The sequence below is a fragment of the Ambystoma mexicanum genome, chromosome 4q (assembly GCF_040938575.1).
Source record: "Ambystoma mexicanum isolate Mex_15411 chromosome 4q, UKY_AmexF1_1, whole genome shotgun sequence".
Classification (NCBI taxonomy): domain Eukaryota; kingdom Metazoa; phylum Chordata; class Amphibia; order Caudata; family Ambystomatidae; genus Ambystoma; species Ambystoma mexicanum.
This window is the reverse complement of record NC_090928.1, coordinates 231,408,457-231,433,392: the sequence shown is the minus strand read 5'-3', so window position 1 is coordinate 231,433,392 and position 24,936 is coordinate 231,408,457. Positions and strand designations below refer to the sequence as shown.

At 46.1% G+C, this 24,936-nt stretch overlaps 1 protein-coding gene across 1 annotated transcript in view; it reads left to right on the top strand.

Moving 5' to 3' along the window:
* The window catches only part of REV3L (REV3 like, DNA directed polymerase zeta catalytic subunit), a 1,615,620-nt gene that overhangs the window by 1,151,293 nt on the left and 439,391 nt on the right, over positions 1–24,936 (top strand). Inside the window, exon 17 of the mRNA XM_069607775.1 lies at positions 6,353–6,545. Within this exon, the coding sequence (XP_069463876.1) occupies positions 6,353–6,545 (193 nt within the window). The remainder of the gene's footprint in view (positions 1–6,352; positions 6,546–24,936) is intronic.

The window sequence follows — 24,936 nt, the reverse complement described above, 5'->3', positions numbered from 1 at the left end:
CCATTATTTTTACAATAATTAAGTGTATCAGTGTTTCTATGGACCAGCTGTATGTTACAATTTCTTTGAACCTATCTACAGCCCTCTCCCCCCTCTTAAGCTAGGCCTGGCTGCTCTGTCATGCTACCAAATATCTCGGGTGATACAGCCTTATACTAAGAGTGTCTGTATTGCCTCGGGTATAGTTTTATAAAGGTTTAGGTGGATTTTAGAAAAACTGTCTTAACACAAATGCCCAATGCTATCCTATGACAAACCGTGAACTGTTGTTATTTATTAGTCTAAAATAGAAAGTAAATCACTGGTACCTTGTAAAATGACCAAATTGCTCTCAAAGCTAGAGTGCCATGGGGGAACCTAGTTAAAAAGTCGGTGTCCAGTGTGAGGAATGAAAGACGGACACATGTTTGCCATGTTTTTGGTTAAATACTTTTATTGAAATAACAGGGGTTGGGAAAAGGCCCCTCTGTACTGGCTCTAAGAGGAATTTCCCAACCTAAATAAAATTGAATGATATGTCCGTGTTACGATGTCAGAATCAAAACTGCCCTATGTTAAAAGTTGTATTCTTACCCCAACACTACATACGTAACTCTAAGGTGAAAAAGGGAATGGTCTTTAACTTTAAGTGGTTTGAAATATTATTCATAAAGGAAAATGACTTAAACTAAAGTTTCTGAAAGGATGAAGTTCCTGCTTGCAGAGGGTAGTTCCCTCCCCTGGTTTCTTCTTCTTTACTCCTTGAGGCTTTTTCATACACAACTGTTCTTTCGGCCTCTCTTGGCCAAGCACAACACTTGCACAACAACTGTTTGACTTCTTTCTTGTTTAACACAGTCCTCTTCAACTGCCTGGTAGACTCCCCAGCTAAGACTTTTCACACTCTTGAAATTGACTGGTGTACTCCATTGCCAGGACTTCTGATTTGCACACTTGTGTTTGCCAGTGTATTCTCATGACAGGACTTCTGCCTGTTTGGTTTTTCCACCCGCTCCAAAAGCTGCTTGTATACGAGATTAGATCATGCATCTGCTTGATTGGCTTTACACATTAGCAAAGAGTTTATTTGTGCCTTACATTTACTTTTCTTTATATGTTAATTTCTCTGCTCTTTCTCAAGCAAGGAACTTTCATATATTTGCCCTTGGCGTGTTCGCCAACATGCCCCGGGGTCCCTCTTCTTTTTAGGAGGGCTCACCAGTTTCTGTAGGTGGTAGTGTTTTCTCTCGCAGTCGGCTGATATCAGCTACTCTCTTGCGGTCTGCTTTTCATTTGCTCTTCCGCTCGACACGCCCGTGGTTTCCGGGAAGCGGAATACTGCTCTTCAACTTCTGCAAATGCCCAAGAGTTCTTTACCGGCTCCTGGCATCCTTGCAGTGTCCTTTGGCTCAGCAGTTTCTTCTTCCTGCGGTGGTGCACAGTCTGGCACCACCACACCGGTTCTGGATTCTCGACCCTCCGCTCCGTGCAGAGAGGTGTGACTCTCGCCACAGCAGCTACCTTCCATTCTCTGTTCAGGCTGCTTACGTTTCCCAGGCACAGGTGTGTGCCAGGAAACATTACAGCGCTTTCTAGGATTACAGTTTCTCTTGTTCCATATTGCTCCATGCTTCCTCTTCTTCTTCGTCTCACTATTTTGTGAATTCTGGGAACAGAAGTCCATTGTAAATGATTTGCGTGTCGAATTTTGGGTGAGCATGTTTAAAAGGTTTTGCTGGCACGTCGTTTCTGACATACTGATGAGTGGAATTGAAAAAAAAGGTAATTACATCAGATCAGCAAGGTTGGCTCACAGAATTGACCAACATGGTGTCACTGCTCTTCATGGGAAGAGGGGAGGACACCTGGCAATAAGCCATGAGAGTTTTAGACGGGGGGGAGATTATTATTAAGCGAAAATGAGGGATACCATGACCGATGAGTCATGAAATCTCCCCAGAGACTGTCTCCTCCCATGTAATCCTCCCTCATTTGGGTCAGGATCAGGTAGCGGCCGCTGTTCCCTGGCCACACGAGGTTACCGGTGGGAGATCAGTGATGAATCCATTTTTTTAAAAGCCCGTTTTGCAGAGTTTTAAAAGTTCCCAAAAATTATCCCATTAAGAACAGGACAAATCCAATAGAATGGCCGCGGTTATGTGGAAAAATAAGATAAGTTCTCGGTTTACTCCACATGTGTAGTAGAAGAGACAACTAGCTAAAGGGGGCACCAGAGGAGACCCCAAGAAGACTTTCAGACCAGGGTTCAAGAATCAACAGGCCAGGAAGAGCTGGTTTAAGCAGCACATGCCCACTCCAGACAATGGAAAACGTGGTAGAGGGGAGGACATCAAAAACCCACTAGTTCCAGACCCAAGGGACGCCAGAAGCAGAATCTGAAGACTATCCCAGGACCCGCTGGTTAAGGACGATTCAGCCCAGGAATAGGAGGAGAGCTTCGACTGAGCTTTAGGGGCCAAATTTAGGGTTGGCTAAGATGTGGTTGGTACCTCTGACTTGAAGTAACTCTAACCCATGACCCAACGAAGATCAAGATGACCCAAAATGGCAATAACCAAGACACCTACTAATGGGGCCTACTAGGCAAAAGCACCAGTATCCAAAAAGGTGACATAAGAACGTAGGAACATGACTCACTTTCCAGATGAACTCAGCTGGCAGAGGGGGCAGGAAGTGGAAGCTAACCAACAAGAAATGGTTTGTGGCAGGTGGTGCCCCTGGATAACCCAAAACTGACCGGTTGCGAGGCAGCAGCTGCCAGATGGCTCCAAGCTAGGAAGAGACAGCACCTCAAGGCTCTTTGGGAGTTCGACCAACTGGAACAACTGGGGGGAAGCAACAGAAGATCCCAGGTGGGGCTTGTACCCACCAAGAAGAAACTGAGAGCAAGTACAGAGTCCAGCCAATATACCAGCATCAGGCTTTAGCCGCAGCAACTAATCCTTGGGAGCGGTCTTCCAGCACTTCTGGTCAGATTCTGAAGAATGCACAGGGTCTCTCAATAATAATACATTTACTCAGGGCTGGCCTAAGCCAAACCTCCAATTACATCACATGCATGCATGCATGCAATGGTTTTGGCAGGCTGACCTTAAAAACATCCATCCACACTGGCACACCTACACAGGAATGATAATGGGAAGTCTAGTCAGATTTAAACCAGGCGACACAAGTTTAAACCAAAACATTGGGTGCCTTTGCAGAGTCGGGATTAGTCTACATCGGGAAATTCAGGAAAACCACCATTTTGGCCTTTCATTATGGTCTACATAGAAAAAGGGATGGGTCAAAAGAAAATGGGCAGGAGCAGGCCTTAATTAAATACATTGCCCCAATGTCTCACCACTTTTGTTCATTGGGCTACTAATGTGGTTAAAAAAGTCTACACCCCTGGTGCAGCCAAAACTAAGTTACATCTGCCAACAGCCTACTCCACAACGGCCATTCAGGGAAACACCATCACCCTGGGACCAAACTGAAGTTCTTAAAAAGTACACAGACTCTGGAAGCCATTATGGACTACCAAGGGATACACACTAGAACAAGTGATGCATTGGTGCAGGGTGACTGGAGTAGAAGTTCCTGTGCCTTCAAACGAAAAAATTGAAAGCCCAAGGAAGCCTTCAAATAGTGTGTGGGACCCTGAAAGTTAGGGATCCAGAACCATAAAATTTAATTCTGCCTTAACAATAATCCCCATGGGAAGTATAAAATAAAATACCTGTGCAGGACCTTCTATCCCCCTAATATCTTAGGCCAATTTTAGTACAGCACAAGAGATTAACTGGTTGACATGCGTCCTAATTCCCAAGGGTACAAGACTGCACAGCCCAGGTCCAAATAGGGTCATCTCCAATCCAGTCACTACTCTCATGAATTGTTCTGTATTTATGGGGAACTAGGAGCTCCAAAACAAGGTCAACTCTATCCAGTTTCCTCAAAAAATCTTTGAGCACATAATACCTTCCTTTTGTAGCAAACCCAATAGCAGCGGGGTGACTGTTTCCTCATCTGTCATTGCTTTCAATTCTCTCCTCACTCTAGCATCACATAGCTTGCCTCCTCTCTGTGATTTAACCTTGGCCTAAGAAGGAGTTATTGCAGTACCTTTCGTACAAAATATTGTCCCCTCCATCAAATATCTGCAATGCAAAGATTAGCTTCCTTATTTTTACCTCAATGTACCTCTAGTCTCCATGCTCATTGAACCCCTGTCTCCTCTAGTGAAGTTTGCCTATCACTCACTAGTACCAAACGGTTTATAGTAACTTGTTAGACAGTCATAGTGTCGAAATACAAAAGTTTCGACACAAAAGGATCGAGACATTTTTTTTCGAATGCATTTTTTTTAGTGGGGAGGGGGTGTTCCCCCCCCCCCCCCCACCCAAACCCCTGTTTTGTTTTTGGCAAAAACCACAATTTGTACTATACAAACCAAAAAAACAAACATTCCATTAAAAAATGCATTCAAAATGTTTTTTTTTTTCAATCGCTTTGTTTCGAAGTATTGTATTTAGAAACTGTTTTCAAAACTTTGACTGGACACCGTACCACACTTTTGAAAAAGTGATCTGGAAATTCTGTACAACTTCAGACTTATCTTATGCCCTTCCTGCATTGCAAAGCCATTGAACTCTGTTAGGTCCCAATTTTCTTCTCACCTTGAGACCAGAAACCTGCTGAATTACTTTGTCAGATATGTGGCTTTGCCATTGTATGCAAACCATATTCCTACGTAATGGACTGGAAATGCAGTTCACTTGTGGCCCAGGCTGAACCTCCTTGCACGGTTAGCTGTGTGGGCTGGCCAGCGGCTTTTATGAATTGTAGTGTGTAAAAGGTTGCTGTTCCCTGGAGTCATCCTTCTAGGACCACATGTGTAAATCCACTACTGCGCCCTACAGCTAGATATTGATTTTGTTTCATACAAATGATTCCTGTGCAAGAATGAGTGGGATTTGGATGTTTCCCCATGCAGTCATTGCTACTGTGTCTTGGAAAGCAGAGCAAGAATTGCCAACGCTGAGAAACTGACATGATATGCAGCCGGTTCACGGTGTACTTTTGGCAGAGCATATGGTAACAACACATTGACTTGTGGAACCAATCCCCTGCCAAAGCCACTAAAGGAATTATATTTCGCAAATCTCCCCTGACTCCAAAAGGGTACACAGGAACATAAGCAAAGAAAATAAAGGGATTGGTGGGAATTATACATGCAAAGAAATTAGTCTTCCTTCCACACCAAAATATTAAGTCTGCACTCGGAACTGCACTCAGAACAAAATCCCCATAAAATGGTCCTACCAAGAAGGGCTGAAAAATGTCTGAGTTTCGAACCCTCTTCTCAATTTTGAGCGTGGAAGAAAGAGGTCTTTTTAATGAAGAGAATGATGAAATCGTTTTTCCTGTGACTATTAGTGTTGCAAAGAATTGCAGGTGTATACACTCATTGTTATGATTTACGCACACTATATTTATATGACATATATTTGCTTTGTATGTACTGTTTATGCATGTTCTCCTCATGGAATTATTCGAGCTAAAAAACAAATTGCAAAGACTTGGCTAGTTAGAATTTTAAATCATCTGACTGCTTTAGAGAAGACCAAAAACGCTTGAAAATAATATATAAGTGAAGCATCTCAAGGGTTTATAAATATCCAAAGCTTTTTTGTGGGATTTTACATATAGACTACAGAGATTTTGGTGTACACAAACTAGATTTGCTGGAACTGAATGTGGCCTGCTTGTGAATTGAGTCTGAATTCAAGCACGGATCCACACCTGGAGATAGCACACCAACGAAGGAGACGGTGTAAGTTGAACGTGCCATCCCCAGTGATTGAGTGCCCTCCAAAACTTTGAATGGTTGCGAATCTGTGATTGGGAGCAGAGAGACCCGTCAGCCACCAAGTTTGTATTTAAATCCAAGTTTCCGCCTCCTTAACTTGTCGAACGTGGGCATGATCCCTGAAGGCCCAATCAATGGGGAATTGCTCTCCAAGTCATGCAAGTTTCCAAATATAAAGTTTCCAAGTACTGATGTCTGCGGACAGACTTCTTTCCACCAGAGAGAGACAGTGGCATGGAGATTAATCTAATTCTTATAAGCCAGGCCTTTTTTTTATTCTTTTTTTTTGCCTTTATCGTCCCAAGACTGACAGCTCGCAAGGAAGCAACAACCACTAATACGATTCATTTGGTTTGAAAATATGTAAAGGGTATTTACGGGTTTGTGTTGGGACATAAGATATTGAGCTTGCAGGGTCTACTTTACACTATTTTAACACCTAAGGTTTACACAATGCAGTACTGCATAACACAGTATGTTTTTATATTCTTCTTATAGGTCCAACATCTTACCCTTTTTAGTATGGAGTTGCATGCTCGAACAAGAAGAGACCTGGAGCCAGACCCAGAGTTTGATCCTATATGTGCTTTATTCTACCGCATATCCTGTGACACTGTTCTCGTGAATTCTGATAAAACGGAACTAACTGGCGCAATAGTGATTGACAAAGATGGAACTGGAAGCAGCAAAGGTTTGGCTATTTGTTTTTCATTTGTAGGCAAGATTAAATGTAAACAATATTGTATTGTGTTGGCGCCTATGCTTCTCAGGTGCAGCATTTTAAAGTGTTGTATGCTGTATTTCATTGCATGCATATCATTTCTTAAGTAGCTTTCCACAGGGTCCTGATTTAAAAATAAATATCTCTAGGATGTATAGCACTCTCTAAACCAGGATCCTCACTTTGACACAGTGATATTGGTCCCACTATCTCATGAAGTGATGTTCCAGGAATATAAACCTTCACCACCCCAGAAACTAAATACTGTTATTTTTTTTTTACTGTGCATTACCACTTTTTTGTTTGCAAAGAAAGCAAAAAGGCAATTATTTTTCAGATCCAAAACAACACTTTGGGCCTCATTATGACCCAGGCGTTAAGGGTTAACGCCGTCGTTAACCCTTAACGCCTATTCTGATTTTAACGGCTGCTTTTAGCAGCCGTTAAAATCCATGGCGCTAACCTGCCATGATGCTAATTACGCCACCGTAGTTTACGGTGGCGTAATTAGCGCCTTCCCCACTCCCATTATGCCCTATGGGGCAAAAATGGGAATGGGGAAGGGAAAATGGGAAATGGGGATTTACCGCCCCACTCACCTTGGAATGGGGCGGTAAATCCGCCATCCACCATGGTGTAAACGTAGTTTACACCATGGTGGTAAAGTTGGCGCAATTAGCGCCTGGGTTATAATGACCCCCTTTGTGTTCAAGTCTGTATTGTGACTGACATCCGCCAAAATATGCATTCTGTTAGAAAACATTTCTTTTTTGCTGCTTTCCCACCATATTCATCAATGCGAACCCACCATTTTGCTTCTGTTTTGAATCTGTTCTGACTTGTGCAAGCCAGTGAAGTGTTATTACTTCAATGGCCTTGCTAAGATAATCTGTTTTGGTGGCACTGATCAGTACCTTCAGTACCTTTAGCTATCAGTTTAGGAGAACATGTTTCTACATTCTGTTTATTTTTCCCTGCACTCACCTTCTGTGAAGTGCACTGCAGGCACTTTCTTTCCCAGTAGCTTTTTGTAACTTGTTGTTTGCCAACATGATGTGTCCAGGATGAGGTTGCAGCAGCCGGTACTTTTCTACCTGTTGAGATGGATTTCTAAAATCGGCCCATAAGAGGAAGGAAGATTAAGAAGGCCACCCTATTTATGGTGAACGGCGAAGACACTGAGCGGCTAGTTAAAGCCTAATCAAGGTAGTGTGGATGAGCAGTCAAGGCACAGTTTCAGAAAGTGTGAGTAATCTAGGGCTACAATGAGTCCACACAGAGCACCACCAATAATTCAAGGTAGTCTTTATATAGAAATACAATTATTAGACCTTTGTTATTTGTTTAGCGCCTACTGCCATTGGTATGGCCTCAAAGAGCTGGGAGGATGAACGCCCTTTGGATGACCGTTGTCTGAGCTGAGAGGTAGTGAGAGGAGTGGTAAAATGCGGTGTGGATTTCTAGCCTTATTAAAGATAAGTAGGGAATTGCTAGGTCACTAACAGCAGCCCATAGTATCACATGTGGGACGGGTGCTGTCAAATTATCAAGAGAGTCAAGTTATGTGAACAACTGGATTTTTGTTGTAGGACTCGTATGTATTCTATGGAAGGTGGTGCTCAGGCCGACGGTGATTTATATTTAGTTCAGGGTGTATTTAAATAGTATGTATGTTAAATGTGTGAGGCTATGTGAAATGAAATCTAAGATGGGAGCCCTAGAGAGGCACAACCCAAGTGTGACAAACAGTGGCAGGATTGAAATAGCAAAGTAAACTGGAAAACCTAGGCCCGCAAATTGCAGGTGTGGCAAATACAGGCAGTGGCCAGACTCAATAAAGATGTCCCTTACCTGGAAGTTCTGTAGATTGATAGCGTGGCATCCTGCAGGGCTGGGGCACCAGGGCAAATCGGGATGGTAAGTGCCCAGAGGAAGGTGCCCTTTACCAGTGCCCTTCACTGGCTGCCCAGGCAAGACTGCCCTTGAGGTATCCACTGAAGAGGCAATGGGCCTGGGTCAGCTGACCCGATGTGAGCACACATTAGGGTGCAGGGGGTGCGTCAGAGGGAGGGAATGAGAAGAAATTAACACAGGAACATTCGGGGAGGCTGGTGATATGGGGAAAAGCACAGGCCCCTCAACCTTATTAAATCCTAGCCTTGCACCTGCTTCCTAGCAGGAGCGGCTGCCGCCAAAAAATGTTTTGAAATTTTTGAACACAATAAGCATAAAAAAATCACAGGTAAGTAATGTAATTAAAAAAATAAAAATAAACTATATTCACATTCAGCCTTAGAAATAGAATTGCATAAGGATTATATACCAGTGTTCAACAGGTGAGTAATCAGATGCAGGAAAACCAGTTGAAATAGTTAATAGAAGCAGAAACCCAGTTTCCTTTTATGTAGTCCAACCCTAAGATGTATGGAGCCTTCTGCACAAAAGTCACACGTTCCAAACTAAGGTTTCTTCACGGAAGGTATTTCTGAACCGATGCAGTGGGCTGTTGTGGTGCTTTGAAATGCCTTCAAAGTAAGGGAAGTATTCACTTTGTCGGGTAAGTACTCCACTCTATCCTATTCCCAACGTAACCTCTAGGAAAGGGTCCCTAACCCAGGTTTGACGACCAAAGGCCAGGCCAGAGGGATTTTAGGGACAAGGGCTCTACATCCATTGTTACCCTATGAAAGACTGGGGGACATAAACAGATATTTACTTGCCCCCCTGACTCTGATTCTTCCAGGTAACACTGAAGGTTTCACCAGAATTTGCTGGGGACATAATTTTTTGTCCTGAATTTGAGCGAAGGGAAGCCAGGAATAGCGGGTGTAGAGGTTTCTTTTCAGGTCAGGGACTGGTCGGTGTTCTCACCAGACGCTTCCAGCAAACTTCTTAAAGACCCCAAAATGAAGAAAGGCTGCAGATCACAGCACTGCAGGTCCTTCAGGACTTCTGACTGGATTGCAGAGAGATTGTTCCTGCAGGGGTCACCATGGTTCGGTGGCAGCAGGCCTTCTTCTAGCGGTGAACATGGGAGCAGCCCTAGCAGAGCTTCCCTTGTTGTGAGATGGCTTCACATGTGAGGACAGGTGACCAATGGTATAAGATGAACCTCTTGCAAGCCCCAAGGCTCTGCTCAGAACAGTGATTGCTGCAGTGGGGTAGCCCAAAAGGGAGCTAGTCGGTTCAGTGGTGGTCCAAGGACACTTCTGAAGGTTTCCAAGGCATGAATCCCTGAGCAGGGGTTGAGACTGGGTGTTTGCACTTGTCCAAGGGTTGAAACGCTAACAAGGGTCTTCTGAGATGAGGCTGAGGAGCAGTGCTTCACTGGGCTAATGACTGGAGTCAATGCGATGCTGGTCTGCTGCTGGGGTCGTCCTTGGGGTTTTGGCGGGCTACTCTTCATCGAAGATCATCTGTGGAATAGCTGCAGGAGCCCTCCTTTTAGCCATGATTCAGGCTGGGAGTTAACCCAAAGCCACCAATGATGAGAGGGTCGGGGTTGGCTCTAGATGTGGAGGCAGCCTGTGCTAAGTTCCGCTCTTGTCCGAGTCTAATAGATTGATCTGGCGTTGCAAGATCACAGGACTTGTTAGGGTTTAGCCAGTACCCCAAATTGTTAAGCAGATAAAGGAAGTTTTCTCCTGGCTATCTTGCTTCAATAGTTGAAATAATCTTTCTAACACTGTGGTTGGTGCGATACAAGTTTCGCTTTTATTAGTGATAGTGTTGGATTGTTTCTCACATTACATTGATGAGCGTCAAATACACTTAAAGGCAATTGTGCGCCTTGTTTGTCAGCCGACGCGTGTTTCGACCCAAAGGGTCTTTATCAAGGCTATTGTCAAAGTTCTTGAGCCCCCTGCGGGGTCCTGGTTCTGGTATGGGCGCTGTCCCGTAGGCAGGCGTGGCTCCTGTTGGGCCCTTGTAATGCAGCTATAATTCTGGTCCGTTGCGGCTCCTGAACATCTCTAACATCCCAGGGTTGTCGGATCCTGGACAACTACTAGTCCTCACATCCATTCAGCAACAAATGTCCCGGTGCCAGAGGATGTGTAGTGGAACCAGACAGTCCCAGGCCCTTCCTCTGGCTCACGCACACAAAGTCAACCTGCCTGCGAAATCAGCAACTTCCACCACCCTTGTTGTGTGAACTGGGAACAACAACTGGGAGCATAGCCAGACCAATTCAATGTTACTTGGAGAGCAGGCCAATGCGAGGTCTCAGTAGGGGTGAGAGTGGTCGGGTGTCAACAAGGAGTCCACCCTGTCAAACACCAAATATTACACTTAGACAGTAAGTATGTCAACAATCATACTAATTTATTATAGGCCCAAAACACACTATGGAAAATGACTACAAGCAGGTAATATTATCACAAAGGCATAACACTAACAAATATGTTTCTGAGGCTTGTGGATCTGCTTAGAATCGCATGGACTGCCATCTAGTGGTACGTGTGGAGTATTGTGTGACTCGTTTTCGAAAGTGGAAAAGGGATGTCTACTTGGAGTTGTTGGGAGAGTTTCCCTGAAGTCCACTTGAGATAAGACTTCGTAAAACGATCCCAATGGTATACAGCTCCCCAGCTCTTAGTATCAGTCTGTACTACTCATGGAACCTTCGTAGAGTGGCAGAGCGGTCAGGCTTATGTTGGGATGGAACCTGGATGTCATGATTGCTGCCCCTCATGTCCCCAGCCCTCCAAGATGTCAGGCTGGAGCCAGGCCACGATCACCTACATGACCCTCAAGGGTCTCTCCATCCCTCCAAAGACCCACTTGGAGTCAGACTTGGCGCTTGTGGCACCAGACTCACTCACTCCCATAGGATAACATTGGGGATTGGACTTGTAGTGCATTGATGGGGACAAGATGGATGCCCCCACATATTTCGGTTCCCAGAACTGCATGTGCAGTCTAGTCTTTTGGGTGTGGTTCAGCCTAGAGACACCTGGGATACCCAGAGACTATTTAAGCCACGCCCAGGCTGAGAAACATGCTTTGTGTTTTCTGCACCTGCAGCGTGACACTCGCCATGTTCGGATCAGTGTCCAGTAGGCCTGCAACTTTCTTCTGCGCTCAGCTCCTGCAAGAACACCATTAGGAACAGCCTTACCTTGCAGCGCTTCTGCCCATCATTCATCGCTTCTTCTCTTCTGCGGGCATCTTAGGCGGTGTCATTCCCATCCCGGCACGCCTCTTCCTAAGGAAAAGGGAAATGAACAGAAAAAAGGCATTAGTAAGCATTCAGCAAATCTTCGCTTATTTTTAAAGACTGTACGAGCTTCAAACGCTTACCTGAATCCCAGCCGCTCTGGGGGAACTCTGTCTCCGGAACCTCTCATCCATCTGAAAGAGGGAAAAGACACTCCAGGTTAGCGGGGAAACATCTAGAGGCGCCGCATACCGCGCTTACTCACCGCATTTCTTCTTCATAACCGGCATCCACGCTGAAAACGTTGAGGCACCTATAAGACACAAACTGACAAACTGATGACAATGAAGAAAGGAAGGCTTTGCAGCATCCCTTGTATGGAAGCAGGATGGATTGGGATGAAGCCATAGCCCGTATCCAGTGACAGCAAGATAGGCCTATATAAACTCCTGCAAATGGGTCTGCCTCACAGACTCTTGTATATCAGGATTAAACAGACACTGAACTGTTTCATTTTTTTATAATGCCTATGTACATGTTGTTCCTTGCTCACTACACATGTTTCTGTTTTTTCTGCATTTTATTAATATAAAAGAAAATATATTGTAAAATTGCATCACTTGAGCCTTAAACAAGACCATTTAACATTTTATTACAATGCATTACTCGCTAACCTATAAATTCAAAGTGAGAATAACCAATTAGCAATCACTCTGTTATTTAATAAAAAGTTTGAGATTGCAAGGTAATTAATTCCTACTATTTATGGCCAAGTAGGCATAGTCTAACGAATTGTCCATTGACCATTGTAGATAGCATTAGCCCGATCCAAAATGGTGAAAATCACGTAACTAAAACATGATGACGTCATCACGACATCAATTACACGCGACGCGTCATGATGCCTAGTCAAATAAGTGCCCATTTTGAATAACAAATGTGCAAACTGCCGCAATTATCAAGCCAGGAAGCGAGGGAATGTATACAATTGATGGTGAGAAGGTATCACCAATTCAGGAAATATTTTGCTTTCACAATAAATCAAGACTTGTTACACTAACCATATACCAAAGAGTATTTACCTTTTTTCTTTCAAATTACTTTCAATATGTACAAAATATTTACCTTAAAGCACGGAACCAGCAATAGGTACCTTTTAACCAATTTAGTCATAAACTCCTGCCTGGGACCACTTTGGCAGGGAAGGAGCGGAAGAGGGACAGGAGAAGACCGTTCAGGCAGCAGAGTCCTTTGCTACCATTTTACTTTTTTGTACAATTAAACTCATTATCCTTACAAGATAGACTTTTGGCTTTTTTTTCCCTAGAGGGGTGTCCTTTTTCTGGTGTGAGCGTAATTAGAGACACCCTTACACTTACCATAACAGGAAGATGCGAGTTGTAGGTAAGTACACTGAACCTACTTAATAAAGTAACTCTAAGAAACACTTCAACAAATGTATATTAAAATATAGATTTATTATATTTACACAAATTAAGTTTTAAAATACTTGGATCATTATACCAATACAGATAGGAATACTTGTAGATACTTTTCAAAGGCCACTGCTTAGTTTGTAGTTGCTCGCAGTTAAAATTGTTTGGCACAAATGACAGTTCTACTGTATTATCAGCAATACCGCGCACTCGTACACAGACTGAGATCTACGGTAATTGTATTTAGTTTAGCAAAACCACGTAAGACAATGTCTATTTCAAAGGAAAACAGTTGGTTAGTCAAACAGTAGCTGAGCTTAAGGTTTTAGAGATGGTTGGTTTTCGGAGCATACTAATGCTTTTAAAGTCCAATTGCTAACTAGCAGCAAAAGTCAGTTCAGAGGGAGCTTAGTCTCATTAAGCAGGGAAACGGCAAAATGTTCCTGTGGATACTTTCAGTTTCAAGGTAAGGATACTAGACAGGACAATGGACGGGATCTCTCAGCAGCAGCCTCTATGGGGGACCTCTGACACGGATTTCTTCAGCTTCTCTGGTCAGTCCGCGGTTTTGGAACCTTTTTTGTAGCACCAACAAAGGACACGATTCACCCGGTCAGTCTTCTTCGATTCCTGGAGACTTGCATTTTGGTGAGAGGATTTGGATGAGTCGGATTGTGTCTTTGGATGTTCACCTGGAGCTCAGCAAAGACTTGGATGGATTCGGCCTTGGCAAGACGAAGCACTACAATTGGGTCAGAGGTCTCATGGTATTCGCCCTCTGCAGCTCCTGAAAGGCACAGCACCTCGGGAGATGGCTCAGATTGTAGTTCATCTCAGGACTGGTCGTTCCCACCAGTCAAAGGAAAGAAGTCGACCTCTTTGGAGTTCCTCTGTCACATAGAAAACAGGGTCAATGACAACAGTGGTTGCTTCAGTGTTGCAAAGGGTCTGCAAGCATCTCTGGTCGTTGTCTTCTTCAGTTTCCAGTGGTCGACTTGCCTTTCACCACAGGAACCTCACATTTTATTCAGTTTCAGAACACACTCCTCTGCAATCTCTCTCAGCAGTTCACAGAAACGGGCTGGTGGCTATCCAACCAGGACAACCATACCCCCAGTGGGGGCTGGTTCCATTCAGGCACTCAGGCAGACAAAGGGCAGGGGAGTGAAAAACTCTTCCAACACTTCCTGCGTGCCCAGACTGGGACACCCAAGGGTTTCAGCCAAATGCAAAACAAACACACAGACCTACCCGACCCAGAATGGTAGAAGACTGGCTAACAAAGAACAACCATACTAGAAATGGCAACAAAAAAAAGAGCCACCATGTTAGTACATAGATGACAGTATTGTGCAAACCAAGAGTGTGAATACAGTATGCAGTAAAACAATAGCACAATAGTTGGTAGAACACGTCCACTGGCACCAGCCATAACTATAGGGTTGTCTATGTGACTAAAAAGTCACCGGAGCAGAGAGAAGGGGGATACCAAGTATCCACTTGGCACTCCACATAAGGTGGTGTATGCTCTCTCAGAATATAATGTTTCACTAGAGATACAAAGTAAATCTCTATCCGTAAGAACAGTAGAAAGTGAGCATAAAGAAAAAATCGCCAAGGAGAACCCAAAGGATTCCCAACAACACTGCCCATAAGGAGTTGTGTGCTGCAAAAGTTAAACGCAGATGCCTTAAAAGAGATATGGAGGAAAGTGGACTCCATAGTACAGGTAAAACACAGAGAACAGGTAGCCCATAAAAATGAATGAGTGGAAAAAGGCTCAACTCATTCAGGAAATAAAGAAAAAGGTCCAGAAGTCTAGAAAAATGTGCTGGGGATCTCACTAGGAGAGGGGATGAAGCATAAAATGATAAATCTCCCTAACACTCGTCACCCCAAGACTAGGGACAAGAGGATCTAATCAACTCCTGGATTAATCTCTCGATCAAGTCGGCCATACTTTCTGGAGAGACCATCAGCATTCTTATGTTCGGTACCTGGCCTTTGCTCGATAGTGAAGTCAGAGCTTTGTAGGCTTATGGACCACCTGGGCAATTTCAGCATTTCTCCTTTCATCTGCATCAACCACCTTAAAGGTTGGTTGTCAGTTTTACTCCTGAAAGTAGTTCCATATAGGTGTGACCTGGTCGCTCTATCATTTAGTTTTCGACTAATAAAGCAGATGGGGTGTTCCCTGCCTTTGCTATTAAATTGACTCCAGACTGCTGCTATCCTGAGGGCGTGTCCAGCAAGAAAGGGATGAGGATGTGATCCCCTTCGGCTCCTGCGGCTGCACCTGTTATCTTGTTTTTATCTTAAATTTTGGTTCGAGAGTAGCTGGAAGTTGTCTCCACGACTAGGGGAAAGTCGGGGCAGCTCTGGTGCAGTTGTCGGAGCAGAGGGTGTTCTCCTGACTGAGAACTTCGGAGAGCGGTGTCAGCAACAAAGGACGTGATTGGCGCAGCAGTAATGAGTGCCGCGTCCTGCCAGACTGTTGTTAGCAGGGGCAACAGCACTGCTCTGTACCCCTGAGCGAGGAGCCCTCCCGGCGGCATTGAACCAGTGGCCGTATGGAATGGAGCGGCTACATGTGCAGGGAGCTGAGCCGAAGGGTATTGGTGAGCAGCCCGACCTTGCTATTTGGACCTGCCTGGCCCGTGACGAGCTACAGAGCAGCGAGACATTTGCAGCACGACTCCTGTGCCAGCCCCGAGATCACGGCTGCTCCGGGAGCGGACTTCTGGAGGAAGGCATGATACAAGCCAAGGTGATCGGAGGCACCTGAGCGAGGTATCCTACGAGCTACGGGTGTGGAGCAGAGGAACAGATCATACAGCACATGGGCACAGCCTTGAAGACAAGAATATAAGGCAGTGGTAGGCAGAAGGCAACCACAGAGGAAGAAGGGACGTATGGCCGCAACACACTAGGGACTCCCTCCCCGAAGTTTCACATGAGCCTGGGCTCTCTTTGGAGGCCCCATTTTTGCTGAGAGGGTGTGGAGCCAATGAGGAAAGGGCCAGAGCAGCAACGGTGCAAGAAACGAGTACACCACACTGAAAGGTGGAGTTTGGGGAAGAGGATTGGAGGCGAGGGGCCCTACCTCAGCTGGCAAGACCGTTGTGCTTGAGGTGGAGGGCTGGTCCGGAGAGCAGCATCACCCGGGCACAAGTGTGTAGGCGAGTACACCAGGGATACCATAGGGCATTCAGAGGATTCATGAGGCCCTGGAGGAACTGCCCCTGTGTGCGCAGCGCCGCGACCCCCCCACCTCTGAGCAAGATACAAGCAGATTATGGGGGGCAAGGGCAGGCAACCACAAATGGACTCCTTTACAACGCAACAGCTCGCACAAACACTTCAGTAGATGTGGCCCCTCCGGGGGATAAAGGAGACCAGACTAGTACATAAGATACACAAATTGCAGAGCGCTCCTAGCAGTACAGAGCTCCAGAACAGCACTGGAGTTGCAGATTGGTCATATTGAGGAGGGCCTCAATTTATTACGAGCAGACGTGCACAAAGTGGCCGAGAAGCAGAAAGAAGCATACATTAAAATCACATCATCTGAAGCAGACCTACAAACCCTCAAAACACAAGTATCCCAGTTACTGCAGACAACAATAATACTGGAAGCGAGAGCGGAGGACGCAAAGAGATGCTACCACAGAAACAATATACGCATCATTGGCCTGCTGGAAAACGTGGAGTGCGGGTCAATGGAATATTCCTCGAGGACTGGCTAAAACACGAACTGGGCTCAAAGGGTTTCTCGGTTTGCAGTAGAACACATGCCCACAGGGTCCCGGCATGCAAACCCCCACCAATGGCTCAGCCCCGCCCTGTGGTAACTCGCATATTGAACCACAGGGACCGAGACGCCATACTCGAGTTCGCAAGGCGGCAGGGCCCCATATCAACAGAGCACTGGGCAATCCTCATATTCCAGGACTATACAAAGCAAGTCCAACTCCAGCGGCAGCGCTTCAACGACATTAAACGGCTCCTGAGCGGCAATGGGACCCAGTACATGCTCCTGTACCCAGCTCGCTTCAAGATCACACCATGGGTACAGGGGGGACAATGGTTTTGTAACCCCCCCCAAGGAAGCCTGGCACTGATGGGGCACGGAGGGAAGCTAGGCGACGGTGGAGGCCTTAGGCCCGGGGAAGCGCATGCTGCGACCCTCGCATCCACACGCAGGAAAAACAACTAAGAGAGAGAATCAACATATGTCCAAGTGGCTCAAAGGTGACAAAGTGTGGGTGTCCGAAGACGGCACCCTAAAGATATTGGCTGGGGAAAACGATGAGGAGCCGATGGCCAGCAACCGCCCAGAAGAACTGCTCTATGGGGAAGACTCACCTGGTAATTTGGAGGACTCACACAGCCAATGCACTTGAGCCCTGCCCTTCAGGGCGACAATCATACTCTGCACACCACAAGAGGTCCCAAGAGACTGAACTAAAGGTGGCAGAGGAGGGAAGGGACCTATGGCATCACAACACCTAATATTATCACTCCAAGGACTCAGCGGCTCCCTGCTGACCTCCTCCTCCTCCTGAGTGACAAAGGGGGGGTCCTGCTGACCCCAGGCATCTTTCGGCTGTGGTGCCTCCTTGACAAAAGTGAACCAGCAGATCGACAAGCTCACAAGTGTAGGTATTAGTTTAAGCTCCCTCCGGTTGAGGGCAAAGTTTCAATGTTGGTTGTTGTTTGGGAGGGATGGGGAGTCGCGGGGTAAAGGAGGGAGGAGGAGAAGAGGGTGGTTACAACTCAGGACAACACACAACTGGCAGAAGACGGAGGGGTCAAATGTTGAGACCAAAGGAGAGAATTGGGAGGTGGAAGACTTGTATCCGCAATGGGGAAACTGACAATAAGAACATGAAGCGTGCGAGGGATGGGACAGGGGCTAGGAAGCACAGGGAAATTCTGAGCTCGCTGAAACGATGGAAAGTTAGTCGTGATGCTGGAAGAAACTCACTTAACGAAGGCTGAATTTGGTAGGGTGAAAATAACATGGGGAGGGGAAATATATGGTTCACATTTAACCACATACTCTAGAGGCATTGTGATATGGATAGCCTGGGGAACCCTGCTACAGGTCTCTAAGGATGAAGAAGGGAGGACGCTCATTCTTCTGGGCACTATAGAAGGGAGAGAGGTTAATTTTATCAACTCCTATGCCCCGAATGTGGAGACACACTCATATTTCCCAGTGGTGGTGTCACTGCTGGGGGCTCGTACTCCTGGACAGATCGGGAGGAGGGGTGTCACACAAACCACTGGCAACACAGTCACTAAATAAAGTAATGTCAGACCTGGCCTTGATAGACCTGTGGTGGGAACAGAAATGGAACAAGAAAGGGTGCTCATTCTTCTCGCACCCGCATGGTACCCACTCATGCATTAATATCCTACTAGTGGAAAATGCCCAATTCACACACTACGGTGAAGCCAAGTACCTGCGTAAGACGATCTCAGACCATGCCCCCTTGCGCACCTCACTGAAATGAGGGAGGAGAAGGTGGGGGCGATACATATGTGGAAACTTAGAGGAGAGGCGTTACGAGACGACATATACAGGGAAGAAGTAAGACGTGCTATTATAGATTTTTTAGAGTTAAACGAGAATTTGCTAGAAAACTATTGCATACTATGGGAGGCATTTAAGGTGGCCATCAGAGGGAAATGTATGGCGACCACACACTGGGGGCGGGGGATGGTTCTCTGCAGGCGGAATTTATTAGGGAAAGGGAGAGACGACGGAGGCACAAGAGAAGCTGGGAAGACATGAATATGCGCAGTTATACACAGGGAAGGAGATAAAGCAGGTAAACTATTGGCCTGGCTCCTCAGAGGGGAGAGAACCCAGACACTATGGTCACTCCGATCGTTACAGATATTTGGAAGGACATGCTCGCGCATGACGGTATAAACAAAGTTTTGCAAGTTCTATACACAGGTATACACAAACATGGGCCCATCAGACGCAGACGTTATGAAATTCTAGACCAGGCTCGCCTACCAACACCCACGGCCACAGCAAGAGAAGAATTGGAAAACCCAATCACATGAAGACTGGGAAATCTCCAGGGGCAGATGAACTCCCAGTGGAATTTTATGACATATGGATGTATTCACCCCTGAAGAAGGTATATGACATGGCCTTCCAGGAAGGGACGCTAGCCAAATCTATGCGAGAAGCAATAATAATACTAGCTAAACCTGGGAAAGACCCAAACAGATCTGAATCTTATCACCCCATCTCAATGGACTAACGTGGATGGGAAAATCTTAGGCAAGATCCTAGTCAACCGCTTGGCGAAACACATGGGTGGGGGGGTTGATCCACCAAGATCAATGCAGATTCGCAGAGGGTAGAAATATAGCCATGAATCTGAGGTTCTTGCCACACGTGCTGGAGAGAACCGAGAAGACAGACAGGGAACTGGCACTGGTAGCGATTAACACTATCAATGCATTTGACTCAGTAGAGTGGGAATGGCTTTTCGAGGTCTTGTACAGAACGGGGATGGACCCGAATATGCAGCGGTGGATACAGCTCATGTATAAAAATAAAAACCTAGCAAGAGTAAGAACGAACAGAGAGGTAGCCCCTCGGTGGACACTAGAAAGGGGAACAAGCCAGGGTTGCCCCCTTTTCCCCCTCCTTTTTGCCCTGGTCTTGGAGCCGCTGGCCAATATCCTTCGGGACCAATAAAAATACAGGCTTCGAGGTGGATGGGCAGAGACACGCTCCCTCTATGTGGATGAAATCCTTTTGTATGTGCAGAATCCTGCCCTACATATCCCACAAACTGAAAGTAATCAACAATGTGGGCCAGTGGACTGGGATTCACATCAACAGAGAAATAGGTAGCCCTTCCCATAGGATCTCTGCAGGGGAGAACTCGAGAGGACTTACAAGAAGTGGGCCTGAGGTGGGAGACAAAATCATTCAAATATCTGGGTACATAGATACACCACTCTGCAACAGACATATTCCAACACAACATGGGGAGGGCAATCTCTGAGCTAGAGGATACAATCAAGTTCTGGAATAAGCTACCCCTTTCACTCATGGGGAAAATAGCGATTTGCAAAATGGTCATCCTGCCCCGATTTAGTATACCTATTTTCAAACATAACACACCGGTTCCGTCCCCCCTTGTTAGGCAAGACTCTGTGCAGTACCCTTTGGGGAAACTACAGCCACCTTGACCTCTTGGCAATAGGAACCCAACTTTTGGTATAGGTCTGTACTAGACAGGTTGGTAGTGTGGCTGAGCAGCCAGGCTTATTTCAAGAGGGTTACAAAAAGTACAGGTGTCCTTAGACACGTACATACTCTTTGCATTTGTATTATTTATAAATGAGTCTGGTACAATACCTTCTGAACAGATTGATTTTAAAGATTAAGTTTTATCATTACTTATTTGTTTATTGATTATTTGGTTTTTCTTTACTTTTTTTTTATAAACCTCATCATCGAAGAACCAGTAATACAAAAATGGCAATCACTCATTAACATTGCATTAAAACCTTAATGAAAACGATACACCTAAAAACTGAATTGATACAATTTAATTGTGTAAATACACCTCACCATACTGTGATCTCGCATACAAACACACCCATATTCATCACTTTCATCCTCATTCAAAAAACCCATTCATACTTGAGCAAAAAAGCAGCAATAACCATTTGTTTGAAAACACCAACAGGTCTAACCTTTAGACCCTTGATGCTGAACGATAATCGTCCCTAACCAAATCCATCAATTATTGAATGCACTATTGGCCTATTTGGTTAGTACATTCTAATATATTAAATTGCCACATATTTTTATATAAACAAGAAAACACAATCAAATTCCTGAAGGAAGTTTAAACTGTTGTCATGTTGACTCGAGTTTCGGGCCTGGTTTGTAGGAAGTATCCTACCAGCGCTCTCATCAGGACAAAGAACACAAACTTGATTTTAGATCACATTGGTGTATGTTGACTTAGTTTTTTCCAATAAGTTTGGCTGTTTTTTTTTCTGTTTTCCATATTCCAAGCTGTGAATGAATGAATAGGCACCACAGGAAAAGGAAAGAAAACATACATATCTAAATCAATCTCTTGAAACAACAATATTTTCCCATTTTAAAAACAAGACCATATCTATGAAATCAACATTAAGCCAACTTAACTTTTTTTTAGAAAAAGAGCCATTAGACCCACCCAACTAGCTGTTGTGTGATAGTGAGGAAGTCCATGTAGTGTTGCCATTAATTACAGAAATTTAAAACTTTGTAAGACAGGGGGTTCTACTTGTCTATTCTGAAGGATTGTAAACTAACCACTCTCCCAGAAACATGAAACGGGGCCCCCCACGCACAACACTACAATCAAGGACCCCAAATTGGAGGAGGATAAGCTGATGAGCACAGAACTCAAATTGATCATCGTTAACATCCACCCTTGTGGTGAGTAACAAACCAGTCTAGGCAAAACCTACCTAGCGTGTTTGGTTTGGCGATATTCTATGCTGGAGCCCGAGCTTTGGAAGATATTACAACATCTCTATATATATATATATATTTCTGAGGCTTGTGGAATCTGCTTAGATCACATGCTGTGCATAGGCCGACATCTAGTGAAGCTGCGGAGTATTACAGTTTGTTTTTCAAAACTCGAAAATTGGCGTCGACACAGGGCGTGCCAGTAAAACTATCCCTAGTGTGACGTCCACTGTACCCAAGATCCCTCACGCGTCTAGGATCCTCAGATTGTTTTTTTCCGCCATACTGGTCGGAAGCATTTTGCGGAGTCCCCTGGCCTTAGCCATACTTTTGCTAAATATTTTAAATAATAATCTATTGACATCCTTCCCCACCCCAACGTCGAACTTCGACACTCGACGCCGGCTGGAGAAGAAATCGACCATCGGCTGCTGCACGACAGATTTGGGCCTCGGAAGGCCACTGGCCTCGGCCCGGGCCTTGGAAGGCCTCTGGCCTCGGCCCTGCAAGTAGGGAGAGTGGGGGGTGGTACATACCCTACACTCTTGGTATATAGGTACACCTTATACATTTCCTACACTTAGCCCGCTGCCTCAAGGTGTGTATGGAGGGTACCCCTTTTCAATTCTGCCCCAAGTGCAATCGCAAATACCCTTGGGTCGACAGGCACGCCACGTGCAATCTCTGCTTGCCGAGGGACCACCCCGAAGCAAACTGCAGAGCGTGTAGTAGGTTTAAACCTAAGACACTTAAGGACCGCTCAACGAAGCGTTGGGCCCACCACGCCAGGCAGGCGGCCATGGCAGCGGAGGGCGCCTTCAGCGACGGCAGCGACGCCGGACTTTCGGACGGCGAGGGCATTACGGCGTCGAAAGACAGCCGAGCGCAGGTCCCCGACCTCGGAAGGTCGTCCGGCAGGGCGGCTGTGGGGAAGACCCCCGGCGACACAAGCGCTTCACATACTACGCACACTAAACACACTAAGTCCAACCGAGACTCGACGACGTCGAGTTCTCGGAAAGAGGCACAAACAGAACGGTCCGATTCGGTGTCCTCTGGGCGCTCTCGATCAAGATCGCCGCATGACTCCAGGCAATCATCCACTCTTGCCAAGAGTGCCTCGCTCCCTAGGCTAACAGAAGTTCGATCGTCGGAAGACGAAGACGACTTCCACCCCCTGGCCGCGCTCCAGGAGTCGGAGCCCGCAGTTAAAACCAGCGAGGCCCCACGCTCGAAGGACAGGGACACCACCCCCGATCCTCAACGCCAGGTGTTGAAAACCTCCAGAGCCACTAAAGGACAGGGAAAACATTTTTCCACTCACGGGGAGGGGGGAAAACAGCAGAAGAAACAACCTTTGCACTCTTCCTGTGAAACACACCACTCCCCCTAAACAGACAGACAAAACCAGGTCTGCTGATATGTCTAAAACCAGCAAAGCTACTCAAGATAAATCCCATAGACTTGCTGAGAGGGTCATCCCCAGTTCCAAAAAATGGTCCAGTGAAGACATAGATAGGGTCATGTCAAGAATGTCTTCTTTGGCAGATTTTTATGATAAAAATCCAGAACATTTCCTCTCGTATGATCCACAGGGGGCGACACCCTCAGGCTCTACTGATCCTATCCCCCCGAGTAAGAAGCCCCGGTTTGAAACTCCGATGAGGTCAGAACCCTTCGAGGTACAACCATACGCAAGACCATACTGACTGCATCAAGGAGAGGCTTCCTTTTGTGAGGACCAAGAATTTGGTATGATAGAAGAGCAAACCGGGACGGGCTACTATGGGGATGATGAGGACCAGGAAGAGGAGGACCCGGAAACATACAGAGTAGATTCCCCGGTAAAGAACGAAGCCCCGGTTACCGACTCCACGGTCGATAACCAACCCCTCCTAAATGAGGTTCTCGCACGCGCAGCAGAACATTTCCACATTGACACCCATGGTGTCCAGGAGGAAAGAGACTTTGCAGAAGAGTTAGTGGGAGAAAGGAGGCCTGTTGCCCAGACCATCCCTATCCTTAAGTCCATTCAGCGAAGAATAGATCCGTCCCTGGTGAACCCGAACCTCACCAGAGCAGTCAATCCCAGGGTTGAAAAACTTGTCGGGCGGCCCAGTGTGACCCTCTCTATATAAGAGGACATCTGAAGCCAGACTCCCTAGTTGTCACCAACACTCGTAAGAGGGCTGGAACACCCTTGTCATCGTCCGAAGCTCCTCCCGACAAGGAGAGCAAAAAACGATACGGTTTCGGCAGGAAAGTAGCCTCAACGTCCGCCTATCAAGCAAGGATTGCAAACTCCACCACCCTGTTGGCCAGATACAACTGCCATCAGTGGGAAGAAGTCACGGCACTCATAGCCTCTGCTCCTGAACCTTTAAAGGGCCAGTTAGCTCGGATTTCCGCAGAGGTTAGAGCCGTGTCTGGTTGCATTTTGAAAGCAACCTTCGACGCCGCGGACAAAGCAGGCAGATTGATAGCGGAAGGCACTGTTATCAAAACACATGTGTGGTTACGGCAGTCTGGTTTTAAGGCAGAAACCCAGGCATCATTGTTGGACAAACCGGTGGAAACCGATCTGTTTGGTAAGGCAGTCGAAGACGCACTGAAGAATGCCAAGGACGAATACGAGACACTCAAGTCCCTTGGCCAGTTAACCAATAAACCCCCTAACCTGAGAGGGAATAGTAATTTTCGTCGCCCATGCGGCCAAAATTCCCAGAGAGGATCTACCTATTCTCAGGGGCAGGGTACACAGTGGAACAACAACCAACAGTCTACCCAGGGTTACGGCAGAGGTAATAGGAGAGGTTGTGGTAAAGGCAGAGGCAGCCCCAACAAGGGAGGCGGCACGCCTCCACCAAAGCAGTGACGCTCAGTTCAGGGTCCCTTCTCACGCAACCCCAGTAGGGGGACGCATTTCCAACTTCACCCATGCTTGGGAAGGGATCACATCAGACAGATGGGTGCTGTCAACAGTATCCACAGGATATTGTATAGAACTACTGCAGCGTTCCCGGAACCATCCTCCACGTCAAAGAGTACACTCTTTAGAACATCAGAAGATTCTCCTCGAGGAGATCGCCATTCTGCTAGAAAAGGACGCGATAGAACTCGAACCGGGACACCAGGTAAACAAGGGTATTTATTCAACTTACTTCCTTGTGCCAAAGAAAGATTTGACAATGCGCCCAGTATTGGACTTACGCTTTTCCACCAATTCCTCTCATCAGGAAAGTGGCGAACAAGATG